At 46.4% G+C, this 15,875-nt stretch overlaps 1 protein-coding gene across 1 annotated transcript in view; it reads left to right on the plus strand.

The window, feature by feature from the left end:
* LOC143514060 (inositol 1,4,5-trisphosphate-gated calcium channel ITPR1-like) overlaps positions 1 to 15,875 on the plus strand; it is a 50,851-nt gene that overhangs the window by 318 nt on the left and 34,658 nt on the right. The window contains exons 2-6 of the mRNA XM_077004834.1: positions 2,345 to 2,458; positions 4,716 to 4,786; positions 14,867 to 14,982; positions 15,167 to 15,253; positions 15,426 to 15,584. Of these exons, the coding sequence (XP_076860949.1) occupies positions 2,367 to 2,458; positions 4,716 to 4,786; positions 14,867 to 14,982; positions 15,167 to 15,253; positions 15,426 to 15,584 (525 nt within the window). The 5' untranslated portion in view covers positions 2,345 to 2,366. The remainder of the gene's footprint in view (positions 1 to 2,344; positions 2,459 to 4,715; positions 4,787 to 14,866; positions 14,983 to 15,166; positions 15,254 to 15,425; positions 15,585 to 15,875) is intronic.

Genomic DNA, 15,875 nt, shown 5'->3' on the forward strand with positions numbered 1-15,875 from the left:
TACGGTGCGCTTCTGCTGCACAAATCATTTACGATGCCAGGGAGAGGACGGCAGATCCAGGTGATCACTTTTACGTCCGCGCCAGACAGAAAGTGCATTATTTGAGGGCGAAGTGTCTCATTTTCGGTTAGTCTACTTGAATAACGTTTACATTTTCGGATTATCCGACGGTCCTGATGTAGTATAAGGTGTTGGAGTGCTGGACCATCCTGAAGTTGCTTTTTTTGTCGAAAATTATATTACAAGCAATCGAGTTCTATGGCGCATCCGATTGTCCGTCCGAGCCTGGCCTAATTATGATCGGCTGCTTATAATAACCGCCTGACTTTGGCAGCGGTATTGATTTAGAGTAACATGAACCGCGAACTTGCTGTTGAAGGAGGACAGACCCATTTCGTGTCCCTCGGTGTCAGTCAGATTTCGTGTACTGTGTCAAAGCGTACTTTGAGAAATCCTGTGAGTGAATGGTCCGGATGAGCTTTCGGCCTCTACGTGGTGTAAGAGATCCATCATCTGTGTGTCTACTACTGTCGAATAAGTGCGGTAGCTCCAATAATGGGCTCCTCGCCTTATGGTAAAGTAGTGTATGTACAGCCAGCTCACATCTCTATAGCACACAAGATAGTAAATACACGGTCCATAACGGACAAAAAGACACGCTTAACACAAGACCTTGTCTTTTATCTGTGCAACATGAGTAAACGAGGACATGAAAACGTTCTTGCGGAGATCGCGCACGCGAGTCTCGCGCTGTGTAGAAACGACCGTTTAAAGACCCGCGCGTGCTTGTTTACGTGCTCACGCGCCAAACACCTTCCACTTCGCTCAACTTCACTAAGTGGTTTACGGAGTTCCCGCGTCGGCAGATTAAAGTCAGCAAATACCTCTATAAACCTCATAGTGTATTTAATTTGAAAGTGCGCCTTGTTATCTTGGTATATTTATCTAGGTTCACTGGTTAGGCGGGCGTTGTTGGTTAGGTTATTCATAACGTGGTTGTCGTTTCTTCTGAGGACAGACAGTTGGTGATCTCCCCGAGCTACACGCTTTGTGCTGTGAGCGGCATTAGTTGTTCCCCACTCAAACTAGGGCTACGAATGTCGCGCGTTTTATGGCATCCGACGAGGCTCATTTGAAGACATTTATCGGTGGTTAATGGTTTCTCCTGTGACTCTTATGGCTACCACTGAGCGTGTGAGTGATAGTAACATCGGTTCAGTCATTAAGTGCAGCATTCCTCTCGTTTCATCTGTGTAGAAAGTGGAGTTTAACAACCAGTGCTGTCACTCTGAAGGGCAGAGGATCACTAAAACTGCCTTTTTTAGCCACAACCGGTCGGTTTGCTTGACCTTTGTGTCCTCAGATGAATATATTTTGGGCTGTAATTCTTCCTTCATGCATCCCATACTCGGTCAAGTCTGTCACGACATCACCATAACTTCAGTTGCAGAACCTCTGTACCTCCACCTTCTAAGTGACCAAAATCTTCAGATCTAGAAGTGGATGGGTGCTTGGTTGAGCCCCAGGGACACTGACTTCATCCATCTGCTGGCTCCTTTGTCATGATAACTGTTGGTATGGCCTACAGTAAGATTTCTGCTGTGGTCCAACAGTGTGGCATTGCTGAGCCTCTAATTTAATCTCATTATTTATGCCACCATAAACAAATACAGCCTTCTCCACCACCACCAGATGAAACAGGTTCGAAGGCTAATGTTGACCTCATTAGAGCCTGCCATAATGGGGTCTTGGTTTTGCACACAGCCCCATTAGGTCGGGGTGCTGTCAGCGTCCACCAAAAGGCTGGGACCTGCTTGCTCTAAAATGAGGCCATCTCGAAATGGAAGCTCCTAATGTTCTAGAACCCCCCCCCCCCCCCCCCCACCTACCAACCCCACCTCCCTCCCCCTGTCCTCCACCTACCAACCCCACCTCCCTCCCCCTGTCCTCCCCCCACCAACCCCACCTCCCTCCTCCTGTCCTCCCCCTACCAACCCCACCTCCCTCCCCCTGTCCTCCCCCCACCAACCCCACCTCCCTCCCCCTGTCCTCCCCCTACCAACCCCACCTCCCTCCCCCTGTCCTCCCCCCACCAACCCCACCTCCCTCCCCCTGTCCTCCCCCCACCAACCCCACCTACCAACCCCACCTCCCTCCCCCTGTCCTCCCCCCACCAACCCCACCTTCCAAAAACACTCATAGGCCTCTTATGATCACTCCATTTGAATTGCATACGTGGTCACTCTTAGCGCTCATGTTTAGTGATTATTAAAGGGACTGGTGCAGTAGATGCCTCTTCTGTCTTCATTCGTAATTTCCTCCTCTCCTCTCTGCTCTTCTACAGGCATCCCTGAAAGCGTAGAAACATGTCCGACAAGATGTCTAGCTTCCTCCACATCGGGGACATTTGTTCCCTGTATGCAGAGGGCTCCACCAATGGCTTCATCAGCACGCTGGGGTAGGTGTTCCACCCTCCTCCACCCGTCGCTGTCAATCACTCCACATCAGGAAACCCATCATGTACCAGATATTTGGTAGCATGATGGGGGCCATTGGGGACAAGTCCTTGTGATGGGACCTTGATGATGCAGAGAGTTGATCCTAGAGAGTTGATTTATTCACTACTATTTCCAATCAGGTTAATCGTACCGTCACTTCCTGCCAATCGGCTCCTTTTGCACCCTGTGGCATCTTCAGTGGCCCTCCCCAACACACACACACACACACACACACACACACACACACACACGCACACACACACGCACAAACACACACACACAGTCACTCATTTACTCCAAGGTATGGGCAGCATTTGTGTGGCTTTGAAGATCTAAGGCTGGATGGCATTCATTGACAAACGATGCCCGCCTAGTGTTTTGCCTTCTAATCACTTTTACTCCCTCTTCTATTTGTTTACTTGTGTGTGTGTGTGTGTGTGTGTGTGTGTGTGTTGAGCTGGAGCTATATTTAGACTACTGTATGTCATTGTCTCTGTGCTACCGACTGACCTCACACAAGGGAGAAATGATGAGCCACCTGGCCTTCAAAGCCACCACTGGGAAGTTGTGTGTGTGCGTGTGTGTGTGTGTGTGTGTGTGTGAGAGAGAGAGAGTGAGTGAGTGAGGTGTGGATGTGAAAGTGTGTGGGTGTGGCGGTTGAGATGTGGAAGTGTGATACTGGCTGGTTGTGGGATTGTGGTTGCTTGTTTGTGTGGAAGTGTGGTTGTTGCTGTGTGTGCAGTTGCTGTGGGAATCACACACGTGCATTGCACCATGCATAGCTTTTGCAGATTAGCTGCATTCAGTCACCTGTTGGCTGCACTGAATGCAAAGGGAACACAAGTTAATTTGCATGTGTGAGTCTCGCTGTTACTGTGCCACTTAATGAAACAGCATGTAAGATCAAACAGATCATTATGACTTGAAACCTGTTTTGCATGTGTGTGTGGTCCCAGCACCAGAACGGCCACATGTTTCCTCACTGAGTTGGTACTAGGCTGATGTAGTACATATTATGGCAACATGATATGGATAAAAATATAATTTTATTGTTGCCTACTGCAATTGTGATTTATTACAGTATGTTAAGAACACCTTGGCAACTCCTTGATGTCAAGTTGAAATTATCTGACACTGGTTTGACACCGCTCACAGCACGCAATGTTTATGATACTCTAGAGGTCATACTTGTGCATTAGAGCATTCTATGATATTGGTATCACATATGTCAATATCACGATAACAACTGATGCATGATATATTGCACATCCCTAGCAGGGATGGTTTTTAATGGTTACCCTGTGCGTTCAGCCAGCTTGCTCCTTCTAAATGTGGGCAAACTCTAAATCTACCACACCAGCCACATGGGAAGCACTACCAGTGTGTCCTCAGATGAGAGACGTTCCTGGACGCAGGCGGACAGGGACGCTGAATAGTTCACCACATGTCGGCTTTCGGGTTTGATCTGCTGGTGATGACATCGGACTCCCATGACGGGAAGCTGCCCATATATTGCCCACACACACGTCCCTGGCACTGTAGGACATGCTGTGTGTGTGTGTGTGTGTGTGTGTGTGTGTGTTTCAGGATTAATCCTCTCACAGGGGTCCTGACGAGACCCGGCGTGGTGCTGGACAGCCCCTGCTGAAACGACCAGCTATAGACTGTGCTTCATTATTATTTCACTATGTGAAATTGATGGGAGATCTGTTATTTTATTTTATAACATGTCCTGTTGTTTTTATTTTCATTTTTTCCTCTCTTTGCCTCTGTCTCTCTGTTCCTATCTCTGTCTTTTTCTCTATCTCTCTGCCCCCCCCCCCTCTCTCTCTTTCAGGCCCTTTTACATTAGCCACTTTTCTCTCTGTTATTTCACATGGTAGATAAATTCAACCCGTTCAAGTGGGAATATTGCAGGCCTGTCCACTGAGGGTCTTGGTCACCTGTGTGGTTTTGCGATCCTGAGATGAATAGCTGCTCTAAACATTTGTTCTGTAGCTGATGTTTGTTCTCTTTTTTATTTATTATTATTATTTGTTATTTTGAGTGACACATTCGAGTCGTCACGGTAATTGAAGGTTCCCATTTGCTGTGGAAACGAGCTAGTCCTTAGCGAGTGCTCAGATGTTCAGGAGCGTGTCTTCCATGGCAGTGTTGTAGCGGGTGTTATGGTGGTGTCATGGCGGCAGGCCTAACGCGTGTCTCCTCTGTTTGCAGCCTGGTGGATGACCGGTGCGTTGTGCAGCCAGAATCTGGAGACCTCAACAACCCACCCAAGAAGTTCAGAGGCAAGGCCAGCCATCCTCTTCTCTTTCTCACCCTCGTTCTTTCTATCTCTCTGCTGTCTGTCTGTCTCTTTTTATCTGTCTCTCTTTTGTCTGTCTGTGTGTCATTCCCTTCTCTCTTTTGGGTTCTGGTCTGACAGACTGCACCTGTGGCAGCTGTTAGTTTGGTTCTCTCTTCCTCTCCGTCACTTACTTTCTGGTGTCCTGTCCGATGACACACACACAATGTTCTAACTCACTCACCATCTAGATCTCTGCGTTGTGGATGAAGGATTACGCTTAATAGTGTTAAAAGGTGGTTTGACTAAACAAAGGGCTTAGGTTGTGGAGTTTGGCCTCAGCTTCTACTGCCCTTGACTAATTGCTCCCCTGGTGGTCAGCAGGACATTCTCCACACCGGGATGATATTCAGACGATTGGGATTCAAACAGGATGGTTTTATATGACACTTTTTAATGGCATCAAGGGAACCTTCAGCTGTAAAACTCTTGGCTAACAGATTAACAGAACGAGACGTTTGACTCGGGCTCTGTGGAGTGGTGTGGAGATTTTCAGAGTGTAACCAAATTTCCCAAAAACGCGTGTGACTTGTGCTTGGTGCTCTCTGCTCCCAGGACTTGTTTGAGCAGATCACAAATATGAGCTGTGTCTTGTTTGCAGGGCTGCTGACCTTCGGAGGTTTCATTTCTGACTTGCATATGTAATGAAGACTGTCCTATTTAACAAAGAACGAGTAAGATCCTTGAAATGTGGCCGAGAAATGCGTCCTTCTTTTAACTGGATTTGGAAGATTCACCAACATATCCTCCTCAGCATTTGATTTCCCACAAGCCTTTGCACCACATGAAGAGGTGCTGTCATTGTGGAACATAGCCAGGCACATCATCGGTTTTTGCATTGTGTCAAAGTGTTTATATATCCTTCTATTGGAATGACTCTGTAATTCTTCAGATATTCAATTTTTAAGGAAACAGTTGTAACTTCTGAACTCTGTAACTTTGGTTCAGGTTGCATAGTAAGAGTTCTTCTCAGACCGTTGCTACCAAGGATGCTGCTAAGGAAACGGTCTACCTAGCAACGGTCCTGTAATTGCACCCATGGTTACATTATTATGTTGGCTGATCACAATTTTAACTGCAAAATTAAAGATGGAACAGCCTATGCAACTGAGTCACTCAAGGTGAAGATTCTTCTGTGTGCGTGTCACTCATTGGGAGCAAACTCATGGCATATTGTACATCAGGCTTTGATACTGGCTGTCACTAACCCTGAAACAGCCAATATAAGCGTCACTGGCAGGTTCCTGGGAGGGCACTGATGAGAAATGCTTTTCTGCTCCTCGTGGCGTCCGGTGGGTGTGTGGTGTCGGAGCTGACGCTGTGAACAGGAACGGGCGGAGCTGTGGCGTTAGCAGCTGCTGGGAGCACGGAGGATATGGAGCAGGAGTGTTAATGACCTCTCTGATCCTCTTGAGTATGAAGTGTGTGTGTGTGTGTGTGTGTGTGTGTGTGTGTGTGTGAAGTGTGTCTCTATTACCTTTATGCTGGCAGTAAGCTGCTCTTAAAAGTGTTGGTTTCATGGCCGTTTTTCAAAACTATGGAGTATGACTGCGAATGGTACACTGAACAGCCCCAGCTGCCCTGGAGGATACATTTGTTTGTTTGTAATGGTGTTTTTGTTTGTTTATAATGAAGTACTGTGGGAACTTTAGGGCTTGTGGTTTGGTTCATGGCGGGAAGCTAAATGAATGGTGATTATGATGGCTGCGATTATGATGTGTGCTTTGTGTTGCTTTTGACTTTGTTTGGATGTTGTGCCCCCAGCTTCTGTGGGGGGGGGGGGGGCTGAGAGCGAACAATCAACTGAAGGTGTGTGTATGTAGGTGTGTGTGTAGGTGTGTGTTCTGGCTGGTTGGCTCATAAAAACATGAGCCAGTGAGCTCTGGCTCACCTTCTGTTCAGAGCTTTTGTAAAACACTTAAAAAAAAAAATGAAATGACTGACTCCTTTCCTGGTCCAAGCTCATGCACATAATCAACACACAGATGAATCTGAGCCTTGTCTGACTTGTTTATTTATTTATTATTTTTTTATCCCAGTCTTTTAAAGGGGTTTGGTACACATTAAAAAAATGGACATAGACTTATGATTTGCTCAGTTCTGAAGACCGTTTTGGTCAATTAGATGGAATGTTGTTGTGCTCTTAACGAATGTAACGCACTGGTATGAGGCAGGCGTCAGAACTCAGAAGTCAGTACTCTCGTTCTGAGCAGCAAACCTTACCCTTTATTTTCTTTTGAGCAGATGCAGAACGGTCATGTGTGTTGTTCATCAGCTGTAGTCTGTTCAGGAGGTCAAGAGTTAATAAATAAATACAGGTGACATAAGGTGATCGTAAAATCTCACAGTTGGTCATTTTGGTGTGTCTACACAAATTATTCAGGTCTTACTGGAGGAGTTGTCAGAAAAAATAACTCTAAGATGGTGCAATCTCACGCAGCGCTGGCCAGGTTTTTGAGGGGTGGAGTACAAGCTCAAAAACACGACGATTTGATGTGTATTGAATGGGTGACATGATCAGCAGAGCTCATGCCATATCGGTTCTGTTGGCATGGCTAGCATCGCTGGCATGGCTGTAGGCATGATGGGATATGTGACACCTCCCATCTGTTCTTGTTGGACCTGATGGTCACAAAGATGACCTGGTTTGGTCATGTGTGGAGAGAGGGTCCCATGGGATGATTGAAATATACAGCTCTGTGGCACTGTGTGGAGGGGTGAGGGGTTGAATGTATGTGACAGATGATTTTGTTCTTGTTGGCGTGTGTGTGTGTGTGTGTGTGTGTGTGTGTGTGTGTGTGAGTGTGAGAGAGACCTGGGGTGTGTGGATTGGCCTTGAACTAAAAACAGTCAGTTTTTGAAGTGACAGGCAAATCATGAGAAAGTGTTTGAGAGTGACAGAAAGCATGTGTGTGTTGTGAGAATGTGATGAAATCTTGAGTGTGTTGTGAGAGAGCATTGTGGACTCAGATAGGCCTATTTACTTGTTTATTTATGTTCATCATGGAAAGAAAACCAACAAGTCTCTAACGCCTGTAACAGGCCACACAAATTCCGTGCTGAAATGTTGGCTATTATGAAGCAGACATCTCCAGAGCAGCACATGGATCACAGTGCAGGCAGTGCAGCCACTTATTTGAAGTTTGCTGTTTCTCTGTAAGAGCTTGTAAGACACATGCAAGAGATAAGAAAACCATGAAGAACCAGAACTGCTAGGACGTCACCCCATTTGAGCAAAGCAGCTCTGTCAAAGCAGCTCTGGATACTTGCAACTACTTCACTCCTCCAGATCCTTATGCGAGTGACTTTAATGTCTGAATGTTTCCCAGATTAATTTTGAAGGTTAACTTGTATTGGGAAGCAAATCGCTCTTGATTGAAACTCGTTGGTGTCTTTGCAGGTCGCTTTGGGTGGCATAATAAAAGTCTGACTTTTTTCCATATGAGATGCAAAACATTTACAGCGAGCAGATAATCTGTTTGAATCAGCAGCGATACACGGATCAGGTTTGAAGGGGGTGAGTTCAAAGGCAGTTTTTACAGGTTGCACCCCAGATGACTCTGTCCAGTCTGTGCATGCATCTGCTCTGTCCAGTCTGTGGTTCACCCCAGGTTTTTGTTCTGTTCTGGAGTGAACCAGATGACTGACGGCTGCAGAACTCTTGAGGACAAGGTAAAGGTGCGCTGGCAGCTGGCGGGGATTAAATCCTGGACCGGCTGCAGACCCAACGAGCGCTGAGCCAGCTCACTAATGGAAATAGGCAGATGTGGTGTGACACATTCAGACAGCGCCGTCTCTTTAAAAAGCCCACAGCCATTAAAGAGCCTACCAGCTTTCCTCAACTAAGCAGGACATCATTAGATTCATGGACTGCCATTATGAAACCTCATCCCAAAAAAATAGAAAACCCTGCTGTAATGAACACAAATCATGAAACCTTGGGCTCGGAGGCATGATTGTCTGGGCCCGTTTCCCCACCGTGTCTGGATGGTTTTGGCTTTTGAGCAGACCAACGCAGGCCTCCAACCTTCTGCTCCAGTCCACAGTGCCTGAATGTAGAGGGTGAATGTACTGAGTGGCTTCAGAAATGGATTTTTCTTTTTCCCCCCACAGAAAATGAATATGTAACCAAGTCTGTTTCTGTTTTATTTTATTATTTTTGTCAGTCGATGGTTTGTCATTTTGTCTCTTCACTGTGTGTTGCAGATATGCAAGTTGTTTATGACAGACATCGGGAGGACTAGTGTTGACTTCTGGCCGACACACTGCCCTGTCAGAGCCGATATTGGTTTGCCTTGCAGGACTTTGGTGCAGACGTGGATATTTAAAAACAACAACCAAAGAAGTGAAGTTGTTTGCTGAAGCCATGCGAGCACTAATACCCCCAGACCTGGCCCTCCGTGTCAGTCAGGCAGCCAAACCACTTACTGGGGCAATAAATAGGTTTAAAACCCAGAGTGGCAATAAATAGGCTTTTACTATGTTTTTTTCCCCCTTTCTGTTTTTCTTGTTTTTATGGGCAAATGACACTACTTGGGGACCATGGTTCTGGAACATAATGACAGGAAGTAGATTTCTGCTGAACTTCCTGAGCTGCACGTGGGATGCTGGGTTGTTGTGTAGGAGGTAGCCGTGTGCTTCCAGGGTCATTAAGGCTGTGACCTGCAACCCACTAAAGGCTGACTGATGGCAAAATATAAAACTACTTGTTGGAAGGAAAAATAAACAAATACTTCTCGTGGGCACTCATAAACAGTATTTATATAAATCAGGATATAAATGGCACATCAAATGAGTTTGAAATATATTCTCATAAATGTTATTTGTGCATATTGTGCACATTTGTGTATTTGAACTGACATAGTAAAAAATAGTGTATTGGCACAGATGGAAATAAGGGTTAATTTGTGTATGCCCAGGCAAACACACACCAGAACGATCGGTCTCACCTCTGTGTCGGCCTTTGGACCGCGGTGAGCCGTTGGAGTCGACAGCAAACTGCTTAAATGTAACTGATAGGAGATCAGTTATGCAAATGCATGTCAAAAGCCCCGTGCATGGTGCTGGTGTCACCTAGTCTGGGGACTCAGCTGTGAAGGCCTTGTAGTTTAGAGCACACACACACACACACACACACACACACACACACACACGACGGATGCATATGAGGTGAAATGTGTGGCTGAGCTGATGGTACAGCTGTTCCACGAAGGCGTGTTAGTAACGGAGTCTCTCGCCCTTGGTTCAGCACGTCTGTTTAAGGCGTGTTGGTAACGGAGTCTCTCGCCCTTGGTTCAGCACGTCTGTTTAAGGCGTGTTGGTAACGGAGTCTCTCGCCCTTGGTTCAGCACGTCTGTTTAAGGCGTGTTGGTAACGGAGTCTCTCGCCCTTGGTTCAGCACGTCTGTTTAAGGCGTGTTGGTAACGGAGTCTCTCACCCTTGGTTCAGCACGTCTGTTTAAGGCGTGTTGGTAACGGAGTCTCTCGCCCTTGGTTCAGCACGTCTGTTTAAGGCGTGTTGGTAACGGAGTCTCTCGCCCTTGGTTCAGCACGTCTGTTTAAGGCGTGTTAGTAACGGAGTCTCTCGCCCTTGGTTCAGCACGTCTGTTTAAGGCGTGTTAGTAACGGAGTCTCTCACCCTTGGTTCAGCACGTCTGTTTAAGGCGTGTTAGTAACGGAGTCTCTCACCCTTGGTTCAGCACGTCTGTTTAAGGCGTGTTAGTAGCGGAGTCTCTCGCCCTTGGTTCAGCACGTCTGTTTAAGGCGTGTTAGTAACGGAGTCTCTCGCCCTTGGTTCAGCACGTCTGTTTAAGGCGTGTTAGTAACGGAGTCTCTCACCCTTGGTTCAGCACGTCTGTTTAAGGCGTGTTAGTAACGGAGTCTCTCACCCTTGGTTCAGCACGTCTGTTTAAGGCGTGTTAGTAGCGGAGTCTCTCGCCCTTGGTTCAGCACGTCTGTTTGTGATGAGCATCGTCTTTTTCAACAGACACTGGAAACTTGTAAGAATGACTATGATGTACAGAATCACACAGAATTGAAAAATTAAGTAAATAAATGGAAATGCTAAGTAGTTTTGACTTTTAGTTTTTTTTTGAGAGATAGAAAAGGTGCATTGAGGTCACGACCTGGAGCTGGTGCTCAGAGAGCTCAGGTGGCTGTCTGGCACACTGGTCGAGTTTTAACTTTAACTTCGCATTTTAGCCATCATGCGGGGCAACCGTGGGTGCCTCGTGTTCTGTTGGATCCATGCAGGAGTGCTCAACTGGAGAAGCAGGGTCTAGGCAGACCCGGGTGATCTTGATCCAGACTGAGCAGACCCTGTTCTCCTGATAGGCCAGGGACTGGAGCATATAAATTCTCTCTCCAGGGACAACAGGCCCTTTCATTTTGCTGTAGGCTATGCCAAGACTGTTAACTTCTGTCTGTTATTTAGGGAGCGGCAGCTTAACCTCTTTCACTGGAAAGAAGAACTCTACACTGTGTTAAAATTGAACAGAATGTTTGGGTCCTTCATTTTAGCATCCACTGACCTGAAGAGTTTGCGGGGGTTTGATGTTTTGCTTTAAGAGCGTGTGATAAAGGTCATGATCTGTCGCCCGTGTCCGTGCATTCTTATGGTGTGTTTTGCATGACACTGAACTCATGCGACTATCAGTGATGATGTACTTCCTGTTCAATCGCCAAAGTGTGACAGCAGGTTGCAGACTGAGGTTTGGTACGCCAATATTGGCTTGCTTCAAGCTAGCATCTACGGTCAATAACTAGCTGAAGGGTTATTGGGGTTATAAGGGTGATTAGGCTTATAAGGATTATTAGCATTGTGAGGTTATAAGGTCTGAAATTATTTGGGCAATCTGCTTTTAGGCTTTATAATCTTTAAGGGTTTTATCTCGTGCAAACTGTGGGGCTCAAAGGTAATTTCAGAAATAGTGCTTTTGAACACATGATTTGGTCCGAACATGATTTGGTCTGAACAAGATGATGTTGCTAGGACCATATTTATCTAATTTGCTGCAGAAATTCTAAGAAGAGGAATTGGTCAAAAACTTCCGGTCTGTCTGTCTGTTGAGTTTTGTTTCTATGTGCTTAATTGTATGTGTCCTTGAGTATGAGAAAGGAGCTATGCAAATGAAACATTATTATTATTTGTGGCATTCTGAGTGCTCTAGGAAAAGCCAGTGCATCCTCATGTCCATCAGTGGTAATCCTGGAATCTGAAACAACCTATTTTGTAAAATAACCTATTTAAGAACCTTTCTCTTAGACACATCACAGCAATGTAGTCCCTTGTGTCCTCTTTGTCAAATGAGTCCTCTTTACCAATGTTAAATGTGGCCTGTGTGGACTGGGGAGAATGTTGACTGTGCTGTTAGTTAACCAGCCAGCAGCATCATGGCGTTACGTGTCCTCGTCCTCACTCAGACAGCGGTTGCAGACAGCCGGCTTTCAGAATGTTTTCAGTAGTTCTGGGTTTTCTCACGACTATATCTGGGTGGTATCACTTATTTTGCACTGGTGCATTGTGGTTATTGCGTTCCTGATCGCAGCACCTCTCCAGCAGCAGGAGGTGGAACGCCACAGGTGGTTCCAGAATGCAGGTGCTCACACCTGGACATCAGCCGAGAAGCTGGAAGGTGTTCTGTGTTCTGTTCATTCTGCATCGTAGGGGGACCTGACCCAGTTGGGTGAACTGTTCTGGACGGGACGTGCTTTTGTCAAATCTTGACAATGGTAATGGGAGCTGGTAAAACACGTTCTTGTTAGTTTTCATTGATTTTAATAGTTTTGAAGCACATTGTGTAATTGGGTGGTTGGTTGCCATGTTGGTGAAATTCAATTCCTATATCCCATATCAAATGTGTAGAAACTGTGTGGCCTTCAGCCTCAGATAGGTGAATTAGGTGGGAGGCATTTCTCTGAGCCTCCTTTCTCATCTCGTCTGTATTTTGGTATCATGGGGAGGGTAGTGTGGCCTCCTGCGAGGGAGCTTGTGTCGGACATTGAGTGGATATGTTCAGAGGTGACCGGATCCAGCCCCTCAGGACTCAGTCATTCACTGCTGTGTGCGGTTCCCCCTGTGGCACAAATCTCCCCGCTCAAAAGGAGATGATTACATGCCAAGTTGAGTTAAGCAGAGCCATGAATCCCCCCCCCCCCTTCCGCCACAGAAGAGACTCATTTGTTCTCCACAGACATCCACCAATACTGCTGGAGGGGGGTAGTAGCTGCCTGTGTTGACGGGGACTGCCCCTTAGGCGGGTGATGCCCCCCAAGGCTGACGGGCTGAGGCGCTAGCTCCAAGTGCAGCGACAGCGTAGCTCTGCAGCAGGACCAAGGCTGTGTTTATCTCCTCCTCTCACAGGCCACTCCCACTCACGAGGACTCTGTCCATGTGTGAATACTCAAATGAGCAATGTTTGAGAAGGCAAAACATTGAATTGTACAGTAGATTGACCTTCCAGCAGATGAAGGAAAAAATAGATTCACATTACGATACCCAACTGAATTATGAATGATTATGACTGTGTGGGCGGAAAGTGACAATGTTTTCTTTAAATGACCATTTAAAGTAAGACATAAAACAGGTCTATTGAAAATGTGTTAATAAATAAATCATAAAAACTCAGCGACACCATTTTGCTTAGATTGCTGTTGTGTTAAAGACTTATGGTATTCAAATTTGCTTTGCTGTTTTGTAATTAGTTGGTCTTTAGTTAGTTGTTCTCTGCTAAACACACTCATACATCCATAGCTCAGTCAGTTTCAGTTCCTTATCTTTCTCTCTCTCGCTCTCCCTTTTAACTGTGTGATGTCTGAACCCTGTTTAAATTCCCGTCTACCAACCCCTCCTTCCTCCCAATAGCCCCTCCCATTCTCAATTGCCCCTCCCTCTTCGCCCATCCTTCTGGCCCAGTTACTGCCTCACACGCTTCTCTCCTGCTTGCCTGTCTAACTGTACCAGGTCATCGTTCACCTTCTCTTTTAAGTCCCTGGACACTAACACTACCAGGTTCCTTTCTGCAACCCTGAACCAGGGCATATTTTTAACCCAGTCACTTTATCCAATCCTCTCTTTTCCTCTCCTCCTCTCCTCTCCTCTCCTCTCGAGCAACCTAGCCTTGAGTCTCTCCCTTCCATCAAGAGCGAGGTTCTCTCTCCACATTTCCCATGGTGCAGCGGTCCTGTCCCATCCCTGGAGAGCCACAGCCCAGAGGCTGAAAGCCCCATGGTGCACCCAGCAGTCAGCAGAGTGCCAGGATGGATAACATTCTTTATTCAGCCTGCTCTTCTAGATGCGTGTAACGATAACTCCCTTCCGTCTTTCCGGCCCTGAGTGGTACGAGGGCGTGCTGTCCTGTCAGAAACAGGACTGGGTAAATCCAGTGAAAAATAGGCTGGAAAGTGCACAAGCAGTGCCTGACGTTTATGAATAAAAAGCGTTTGGGTTATTAGATTAGAAACGCGCTCACAGTCCCATGTCCGTGCTGTACACGGGTGCTCGATGTGGTCACTACCAGCTTCTTTGGTCCTTGAAAGAAAAACCTGTCATGCAGATGGAGCAACGTTTTAAAGAACCTCCTAAAACTGAGAATGCGCAATGTTTTTGTCAGGAAACGTGTTGCTCGGAGCAGCTCATTCCCCATCCAGTAGAACTAAAGGAAGTCCATAAAACCATGGATACACGATGACTGTGTACTTACTTTGCATTTTATTGCATATGGTGCATTTGTTCTGCTTTTAATCATGTTCTTATGTGAGAATTGGTAATGTCCCATTTAGGGGGTTCTTTGTATGATAGTGACAGGGCTTCTCTGGTGTTGTTGTGGTTGAATGAAGATATATTAATAATACATTTGCAGTCCTGATGTGTTTTTCAGTACATTAATCTCATGTGATTGTGTTTGTTGGATGTGTACCTGTGTTCAGTGTGTTAGTAATCTCATGTGGTGGTGTTTCGTGTGTACCTGTGTTCAGTGTGTTAATAATCTCATGTGATGGTGTTTTTTCTTTGTTTCTCTACACAGACTGTCTGTTCAGGCTGTGTCCTATGAATAGGTATTCGGCACAGAAACAGTTCTGGAAGGCAGCAAAACCGGGTGGCAGCAACACTACAGACACAGTACTGCTGAACAAACTGCATGTGAGAACTACACACACACACACTCGCACACACATGCTCGGATTTCACCTATTTTTATCTAATCTCCACAAAAATGTTCAGGGGTTTGAAGTTGGGAAAGTTGAATAGAAAGGGCTCTTGTGAGTCATTCTCCTACATGCATGTGTCGTGTGTTCTCTCTGAAACGCCACCGTGTGCATTACAGCACGCTGCCGATCTGGAGAAGAAACAGAATGAATCTGAGAACAGGAAACTGCTGGGAACAGTCATACAGTATGGCAATGTCATTCAGGTAACTCTACCAGAGACTGGGTCATTAAGGATCAACTTCTCATTCTGAGATCATCTCTAAAATGTAAAGAATTAACTGATACGTTCAATTGTATTGCTCATAAAGTGTGTGTGTGTGTGTGTGTGTGTGTGTGTGTGTGTGTGTGTGTTTCATCGATGCTTCTGTTTTGCAGTTGTTGCATTTGAAAAGCAATAAGTATCTGACTGTGAACAAGCGTCTGCCTGCCCTGCTGGAGAAGAACGCCATGCGTGTCACGCTGGACTCTGCTGGGAACGAGGGCTCCTGGTTCTACATCCAGCCCTTCTACAAGCTGCGCTCCATAGGGGACAGTGTAGGTGCACTCTGTAGGGGACAGTGTAGGTGCACTCCGTAGGGGACAGTGTAGGTGCACTCTGTAGGGGACAGTGTAGGTGCGCTCCATAGGGGACAGTGTAGGTGCGCTCCGTAGGGGACAGTGTAGGTGCACTCTGTAGGGGACAGTGTAGGCGCACTCTGTAGGGGACAGTGTAGGCGCACTCTGTAGGGGACAGTGTAGGTGCACTCTGTAGGGGACAGTGTAGGTGCACTCTGTAGGGGACAGTGTAGGTGCACTCTGTAGGGGACAGTGTAGGCGCACTCTGTA

The sequence above is a fragment of the Brachyhypopomus gauderio genome, chromosome 1 (genome assembly GCF_052324685.1).
Source record: "Brachyhypopomus gauderio isolate BG-103 chromosome 1, BGAUD_0.2, whole genome shotgun sequence".
NCBI lineage: Eukaryota > Metazoa > Chordata > Actinopteri > Gymnotiformes > Hypopomidae > Brachyhypopomus > Brachyhypopomus gauderio.